The sequence below is a fragment of the Cydia fagiglandana genome, chromosome Z (assembly GCF_963556715.1).
Source record: "Cydia fagiglandana chromosome Z, ilCydFagi1.1, whole genome shotgun sequence".
NCBI classification, from domain to species: domain Eukaryota; kingdom Metazoa; phylum Arthropoda; class Insecta; order Lepidoptera; family Tortricidae; genus Cydia; species Cydia fagiglandana.
This window is the reverse complement of record NC_085959.1, coordinates 22,940,727-22,950,186: the sequence shown is the minus strand read 5'-3', so window position 1 is coordinate 22,950,186 and position 9,460 is coordinate 22,940,727. Positions and strand designations below refer to the sequence as shown.

At 38.8% G+C, this 9,460-nt stretch overlaps 1 protein-coding gene across 10 annotated transcripts in view; it reads right to left on the bottom strand.

Moving 5' to 3' along the window:
- Window positions 1-823: 823 nt before the first annotated feature.
- LOC134679012 (hepatic leukemia factor) overlaps window positions 824-9,460 on the bottom strand; it is a 132,046-nt gene continuing 123,409 nt past the window's right edge. For all 10 annotated transcript variants that reach the window (XM_063537810.1, XM_063537807.1, XM_063537811.1 and 7 more), the window contains 3 exons: window positions 4,099-4,236; window positions 3,179-3,319; window positions 824-2,701 (listed from right to left, as the gene is read on the bottom strand). In XM_063537810.1, the coding sequence (XP_063393880.1) occupies window positions 3,233-3,319; window positions 4,099-4,236 (225 nt within the window). In that variant the 3' untranslated portion in view covers window positions 824-2,701; window positions 3,179-3,232. The remainder of the gene's footprint in view (window positions 2,702-3,178; window positions 3,320-4,098; window positions 4,237-9,460) is intronic.

The window sequence follows — 9,460 nt, the reverse complement described above, 5'->3', positions numbered from 1 at the left end:
GGTTTGTGCAAGGTACTTATATCACGATTTATTACATAAAACACCGATTTAAGAAATATACCGACAGCAGATCAAATCATTAGATTCGAGGCTTTGAGCTCGGTACATTACTCGTATGATCAACGATTAACATAATCAATAAATTAACGTAGCGGGCGAAACGCGCGCTCTTCGCCCGCGGCCGGGGCGCCGCGCAGGCGAGCACATGCGGACGCCGATTTAAATAAAAACGAACATAAATACAACAATTAACGTTTATTTCAATCCATAGAACCATATAAATTACGGTCAAACAAAATACTACTCGTACAAGTAAATCGATATGGTTTTATGTTGTTGCAAAGGTAACAGACATCTACTTTTAAAAATAAAGTAGCCTCAATCGAGGAAGTTTTACAGCAGGTTTATCAAATAAATAGAGTAAACGGGAAGAGGTGCGAGTAGGGCCGGATACAGTGCAGCGAGCGGACCTGTTGGGGGTGGCGGTGGAGGATGTACGTGGTAGGCGGGGGTGGGGCGAGGGCGGGGGAGAGGCGAGGAAAGCGGCGCCGGAGCAGCGCGCGGCTGCCCCGCCCGATTCACTTTACGTACACTACACTTCTCTTAGCTTAGGTTTAAGTATAGCTAATAACTGTAATGTTCGTACATACAACTCCTTGTTATCACGACGCCTCGCGGCCGCTCCACACGACAGCCGCCACCCGCTGCGGCCTATAGCTGCATAAGCGATGCTACCGGCGTGAGGCGCTGTCGAGTGAACCAGACTTAAAACTATCATATCAACTATACCCATGTTACAATTTTCGAAGAAACGTATTTAATAATATTATTATGTATGGATTTACAAAACCATTACATATATTGCGTATGTTAATGTATATTATAACAAACAAGATGGAGTATCAAATGCCGCACTGGGCGGCCAATTAACATTAGGTTCGTTACATATTATAATAATTATCATTTGATATGAAACAGTGCATTTCAAAAGTTCAATCGTCACACCTTTATAGAATCCCTCACTTGTAAACTTTTATAGAAAAAACATTTTATTGTTCTCGCTTTGTATCCATAAAATACTTTCAAATGCAACAACTTCTTAGTCTTAGTTTATAAACATTATTTTCTTCAATTCAATAAACATTCAATTGACTCATTTATCAACGACAAAAACCTACAAAAATATATATTAACATTAGCACGAGTCAAATAGAGTGCGGGGGAGCATCAAAGGACGCTTTCAGTGCATTGGGAGGCGCAGCTGGGCCGCGGAGGCCGGCGCGCGACGCGGGCGGCGCGCCGGACCCGGCACGGGCCGGCGCCGGGGCGCCACCCTCGCCGCGCCCGCCCGCGCCGACTCTACTCACGGGTCCTATCCATACACCATAACGCAAGTCCGTTTACAACTAAAAAAATATAAACTTTCAAAAACGTTAACAACTACAGCCATAACAAAAATAGACTAATAACAACTACGCTACGGAATCTACCAACTACTTAAAACTATCACTAAGTAAATTTGAAACGAAACTATAGTATTCGCTCACTACGTAAACGACAAAGGGTACGCATGTGATGCGCTAGAAGAGGCGATGGGCGCCAGAGCGCCACCGTGGGAGTTAATCTCTGGGAGCGGGCCTACGAAGCGAGCCGGCGGCGCAAGGACGCGGGTGGCGGCCCCGGACGCGGCGCGGACAGGCTGCCTTCGTGCCGGAACCGAGGGACGGACGGGGAGCTTTCGGTAACATTTATAATACAGATTCGGAGAGGATCCGAGGTCCGGGACGCGGCCCGGGGCCGTCTCTGGGCCCCATTAAAACTACCTATATACAGACGCAGCCTCTAATTTGCGCATGCGTACGCGAGCCACTTGAGCAATCTAGCGCGCGGCGGCCCGCAGCGGTGCGCGAGCGGCCCGGCGCGGGCGCCGCGCGGTCCCTGCCGGCGCAATATAAATATTCAACAACATTAACTTATTACAATAATCCACATTCGGGTCGGAAAACATGACGCGGTGCACACTCGGCACCACACTTACAACAAACACCCTTCAAAAATAACAATTTGCCATAAAATTTTGGTCCGTACGTCGTTGGCTAACCCTGTTGAGTGACGGACACAGTCCGAATTGAAGGAATTAGAGACGACGATAGATCGGAGCGGAGCTCGAATGGGACTTTGGTTAACATTTTATCTATTAAACTAACTAGGTAAACTTACGGTAACTGCAATATGATTAATCCTACGTAACTTCAACATTTTGTAAGATAGTCCATTAGAACCTGTTACAGAACTTAAGGTGGACAGCCGATTCGCTATGTCATTGATTCCACGGACACTTAAATACTTTTTAAAATACAGGTGTAAAATTCATTGTAATATTTTATACATGAATGGTCTAAAATTCTGGCAAAACAAATGTATCACGATCACTGAGTACCAAATCAGCAGTTTGGTGGGAATATTTGTGTAGAATAAAAAACTAAAGAATAACAATCGAACTGGCGAAACCAGATAGCTATCTGGGTAACATAACGACAGGACAGCCTTGTCAGAGAGAGGATGATCAGAAGTTGAAGTGAGATGTGGCAGTCAGCAGGGCGGAGGCGGGAACTGAAGAAGAGGCGTCGCGTGAAGCAGGAAGAGTGTCCGCGGCTGGCGGCGGCGGCGGCGGCGCGCGCGCCGAGAGTGCGCCTGCGACCTGCAAACAATTCTTTAGTGAGTTTTTGAAATATCATACAGCCTTTTGTAACAACAATAGGTTGCCTAAAATTTTATTAGCAATCTTGAGGATTTTTTATAGCAACCTCAGAGATTCGAATCTGTTTTTTTTTTACTTCGCTCGATAGGAAAAAAAATCACGAAGTAACTACGGGGCCTTAACTAATTCGTCTTTCATCTGACAGTACACAGTTTATCTGACAGACACTTATTTACAATAAATACCTGGAGTATTTTTTATTAGAGTCAGACTGTAAATAGTCTGCAGCGATTTTGATAGCCCACGCAGTGCAAGTGCCATTTCAAACGTCAAACTCCTATGAAATTATGACGTATACATAACACTCACACTGCGTAGGCTATCAAATCCGCTGTAGACTTTTATTGGTGCGACTATAACCATCTTGTGACCTAGGGTAGTGGTCCGTAAAATGGACACCCCCTAAAAGTTACATACATGTCGAGTGGCGTGTTTGTGCTATGCGGGAAGGTGCGGAGAGGGAGCGTCCGCCTATACGTCCGCGTACTTGGATAACTTCTCGCGCAGGATGTGGTTCTCTTTCTTCAACAGCTCTACTTCTTGTCGCAACCCCATGTTCTGAAAGATCGGACCACATTGTTTAAGTTATTTGAAATATTTCACTCGCATTAAACAAACAAAAGGACGGAAATGTGGTTTTGATATTATAAATGATGCTATTGACTATACCTACATATAAATAGGGTGACTGCTATAGTTATTAGCCACTACATAGTAATTGGCCTTTCCTAACATATTACAAACCTTACTGTTAAGAGTGGCCAATTAATATACAACCGGCCAATAACTGTGGAAGTTACCCTACCGTGGGTGGTGTTAACAACTACTTTTTATTTGTCACATGTGGCAAAGATGCGTCCTGCCGTCTATGTTTACAAGATAAATTAAGAACATTGTCCTTTTAATTAAATAATTATGTTAAAATTAGGTGACCCTGTTCGTCCTTAACGCTTTCGTTAGCCGACCGACTGTAAGCACTATAATAAAATTCCAACGGCATATCGATGCCCTGATCGTCTCGCAGACGTTGACTATGCAGTCTTTACACACTAAAAACAAGAGCAGTAGTTCGAGTAATGGTAACATTCCATTTCTAACCGCAGCTGCACTACCGGTACTGAACGCGTCGCTGTCATTGTCAATTTCCGTAGTAAAATGAACAGTAGTGCAGCTGCCGTTGGAAATGGACTGTCACCTTAATGGTAACATTCCATTTGTAACCGCAGCTGCACTACCGGTACTGAACGCGTCGCTGTCATTGTCAATTTCCGTAGTAAAATGAACAGTAGTGCAGCTGCCGTTGGAAATGGACTGTCACCTTAAGACAAATCACTCACCTCTTTTTCAAGGTATCCTGCCCTTAGTGCGATTTGGTTCTCCTTCATGCGGCGCGCGTCGCGGGAACGCTTCGCGGCCATGTTGTTCTTCCGCCGGCGCGCCCAGTACTTGTCGTCCTTCAGGTCATCGGGCACGAACTGCCGACCACGTCGATATAGGGTTAGCACGCCGCGCCACAAACTCACACGACCCTTCACCCTCCCGTAATACAACTACACAGGAGGCCGATCTTTGAATATCTACCGCTTGATTTCGGGCATTTCGCGTAATAATATCTCCACTAATAGGCTTTCAAATTATTATAATAGGATTAAAAACGAGTGGTCAATCTCGATTTCCAATTTCTATCGCACGTGACGAAATCGAGCGATCGAAATTCAAAAGTCACCCCCAGAACCGACCGACAGATCCACCCAGCTCGCCGTGGCTTCGTGCAGAATCGCGCGTCTTCTGTGTCTACCCTGACAACTAACGGACACTGCAAACGTGCCATTCGGCACTGACTTTTTTGTAATGTCGATTAGTTCTATACTATGTGCCAGTTGCACCGACCACGTTTAGCGGACTTATAAAAGTCACTCAGCGGTGAACTATGAAACTTCCCATATAATAGCTTTCGTAAACGCTATAACATGGTTAGGTGCAACAGACCCTTGATGCATTAAGGAAAACAATAAATAAAAATATGTACATATAATATGTTTTATATAGAATTGTAAGTAGGAACGCACTAAATAAATAAGCACTATTGGGTAGTAAAACCAATACACATTTTACCAGGGCAAAAACAGATTATAATAAGATTAATGAGAGTAGTCTTTGAAAGGCTAATCCTGTGGAGTTGACTGGACGATATGTTTCAATTTCGTTCTCAATACGATTACTCAATAAGATTCTACTCTACGTTATATCAGATCCTGCAAAAAATAATATACCGGGTGTGGCCTGTAATATGAGCAAAAAATTAAACCGTAGGCTCTACTCCTCATACTGACCAACATTTGTACAGCGACTTTTAAAAATAACTTGTGGTTTGATTTTTAATACACTTTAAAATTATTTCTAAGACGCAATGTATTGCGAATTTTGTTATGTTTAAGGCGTGACAAGCAACGTCAAGATAATGGCGTGGCGATGGCGTCCATTGAAGATAATATTTATTTTGTATGAAAAATAGGGAATCTAAATACTTCATAATTTTTAAAAGTTGTTGAACAAAAGTGTCACCGTTTGAGGAGTACAATCTATGTTTTAATGATTTGCTCGTGTTACAGGCCACACCCGGTATAGTGTAGAAAAGTATTTAAAGTTTTTTTTTAATTTCTCTCACAGTATTATTTAATAACAGTTAATTAATTATTAGCTAACCACATAAGTAACTAAGCAATTTGTACGAAAAATGGAATGCCGCCCTTTTCGTGACTTGACGGGAATTCCTTATCCTTGGACTATAGGTATATTACGAATAAGTACAAATATATTGCATTTTTGTAAAGTTTTGGCTTTATTATCCAGCATATTGTCCTGTAATGTCCCACAAACAAACGTTATAAAACATATTATTGTATAAATATATGGGCGAGAGACGAATCATAATTGTTGGCACTTCTATTTATAACTGTTAAATTCGGGAATGCATAAGGGGATCATCCATTAATTACGTCACACGAATTTCTAGGTTTGTTGATCCCTCCCCCCCTCCTTGTCACACTTGGTCACATTTTGCAAACCCCTCCCCACCTGGTGTGACGTCACATTTTAGGCAATTTCGTTTTCAACGAAATCGAAACAAATATTTGGTAAAAGAAATATTAGTAATTTTATAACACAAAACCAATAAGGAACGAAAATTGCCTACTTCCAAAACCTCATTATTTAAATGTACATTGTGACGTCAATTTAATTTCATCACTATTCATCAATAACGGAAAATTAAAATATAATTTAATTTTCCGTTATTGATGAATAGTGATGAAATTAAATTGACGTCACAATGTTTGTGACTCCCCCCTCCCCCATGTCACATTTTCTTGACCCCCTCCCTCCCCTAAACGTGTGACGTACTTAATTAATGGATGACCCCCAAACAAACCACCTTCGTTAACGCCACAATAGTAACTTCCTCGCCCCTCGCCCGAGTGGACACACTCAAACACTCGGTAAAGCCAGTTAGTACTATTGCCATGAGGTTTTCAATTAGCAAATGGCGTAGGCACCGTTTGTCTTGAATATAGTCTTGTAGAGTACACGAGTACCTACTTCAAAAACAACGTATTTTGAATCTACATTGTGGTTATATCCGTAGAACTATTAGGTAGGTATACCTACTAATATTTTTTTCTTGTTTTCCTGTAAGTATATCATTAGCTATTTACATACATATGTAATTAGGTACGATTTTGTGTACTTCGAAACGTATATAAACCATATTAAGTATTATTAAGTTTATATTGAAATAAATTAAATATGTATATACTTAGGTAATATAACAAATAGTAAACAGTATAAAATTGTAACAAAGTAGACTAATTGAAACCCCCCTGGCTACAGTACAAAGCCGTCGTCGACACTATAGTTCGTTTTTTAGCATTAGAAAAACACTACGCGATCTTGACGTGTCTTTTATTAATTGAAAAATGCTTTTTAAAACTCAGTAACTATTACTTATGAAAGCAAAATAATTGAAATAATCGTATATGATTCTTAATTGTTACATATTTGCCGTGACTTATTTTTCATAAGTTGCTTTCAATAAAAAGACACGTCAAGATTGTTTTTTTTTTCTAATACTAAAAAAACGAACTACACTTGGTCAAGCAGATCTTGTCAGTAGAAAAAGGCGCCAAATTTGAAAAATGTAGGCGCGAAGGGATATCGTCTTATAGAAAATTTGGATTTCTCGCCTTTTTTTACTGACAAGATTTGCTTGACCAGCTATATAAACTAGCGCGGTTTAACTCTGTGGTGAACGCGAGTATACGCCGCGCCGGCTGCGGGTGGAAATAGTTTACTCCCATTTGAAAAACTGAAAACAGAAACCTTGTACGATGTATATTTCAGTTTATATTTTAATGATAAACTTGTTTGGATTACTAGAACAATAAAAAATAAAAAAAATATCTTCTAGTAATTAATAAAACAGTTGGACTACCCATTTTCAATTTGCTATACTTAGGCATATTATAAACCCACCAGGTCCACAACTCTCTAGGTACTTGTTATCCCCGCCACTATTAGTTAGGTACTTCAAGTTAAATATAAAACGTCCTTTAGTTTATTTTAGACTAAGTAAATCACAATATCATAGATCGTAAGTCTACCGTTACCTCTCCCGAACACGGTAACATAGGCTCACGTAAGTGGTCCTGTAAAATTTACACTTTGGATTAGAAAAAGGAGTATCTTTCTTCATAATCATATATATTCACAGCAGACAGATTGTATAATACCATAAGTGTATCAGGTCCCAACCAACAGTAGTCAAATGAGAGTAAGCGATTTTGTTCAGCAGTGCTAGTTCCGGAAATGGATAGTAGTTATTTTGTAATCGTTGTGGTTCTTAAAAAGTTATTTGTAACAAAATGTGACCATATATAGGTCATGTATTAATCCAGCTTAGTTCATACCAACACTACAATAGCATGCATAATTTTATTATTAGTCTAAATACTGCTCGGTAAAGCGTTAGTGCATTTGATGGATGAGCATGCTGTATTGGAATCACAAGAGTTCCCTACACTATGCCTCTCCTTCCTGAATCAAGTGTGTAATGTTATAGAGGTCCTTATTTCCATGTTAGAATAAGCTGAGTAAATCAAGTTCCATCTGTAACTTTTGAAAATCCAAATACATAATACAATGAACTGATACGCGGCGTTCATATTTATTACGATGATTACTAATACTTATTCCTAATGTATTGGTTACTTGATTTCTTAGCTAACCTATTTAAAACTACGTCAACACTGAAAGTTTTTAGAATATAAGATATAAGTTACTGTAGGTACAGTCAGCCCAGAAAGTGGTCTACCACTTTCTTGGCTGACCGTACTTACAATATTGCAGTAATTAGGCAACCAGTATTTCTTCAAATTAATTATGTAGTAGGTATTTAATTTCAGAGAGCGATAAGGTTGCATTACGCGTAAATAGTTATGAAATTTTATTATGAATGGCATGAGTAACCGAAGAAGACATACAAAACCAATAATACCAGCCATATACAGTAGCACGAGGGGTAGCATTTATTATAAAAGGATGAAATTTTGATGAAGCTTATTGTAACTTTAATGTTGGCTTCGGATACAATTTTCAAATTCTTCTTCTTTCCTGTCGTATCCTCATTGCTGAGGGTCCTGATTAACACGGACGCAAACGGAGTATTTTTACATTTCCCGCAATCTAATAAGTAGGTAATATAAAAAACCGAATAGATTGACCCTTGAAAAAATGATAAAGTTTTATGGACTATTATAAAATAATACTTCTTTTTATTGTATAACCGTATTCGAAGAACTTTCAGTACCTATTAGTTACTATCTAGGTACTACCTATACAGGGTAACTTAAAATTGGTAATATAAAAAACTCGATTGTGGCTGGGTTAATGCCAAATTACGTTAATCCCGTTGTTAAAATTACCTCTATTTAATTATCGCAAATTTACTAATTTAAAAACAAATAATTAAAGTCCCGAAGTGTGGTTACCCAACATGAAATAGGTACCTATCATACATGTCACTCTTATTTTCTTTGACAAGTAGGTAAGTAGTAACAATAACTAATCAAAACAAGTTTACTTCATAAATACTGTGGCAGGTGATTGATAACCAAAGAGGAAAGTGTTAATTTGTAATTCTTAAACCTCTTTGTCAAATTATTATGTTAGGATTAACCATTTGAAGCCTAAAAAAATCATACATTAATACTACAAAATAACTTTGTTCAATTAATTGAGACATGTAAAACATTGATTTAAATTACCAATTTGAAGTCACCCTGTATATGTTTTACAACAGAGAGTATAATAATATGTTTAAATTTGTGGCTCATCGCGTTAATACATTCAATTCGGCACTCTGGCCCGACAGTTTACAATATTTTCCATACGTGATATTATTTTAATATGTACATGGAACATCGATGTTTAATATTTTTATTTAATGAATATTCTATTTATTATTTAAACTTCAATTTACTGGTAACTACTTAAGTATCGCGTAGACAAATACATCAAAGAACTTATGATAATATTTAAAGAGAAAGGAATTCATTGTAGAGTTCAAACGGGTCGATGTACGGAGATGTATTATACTTCAGTATAACTTTTCGTATTTATTATTATTCTTTTTCTTTCATTTGC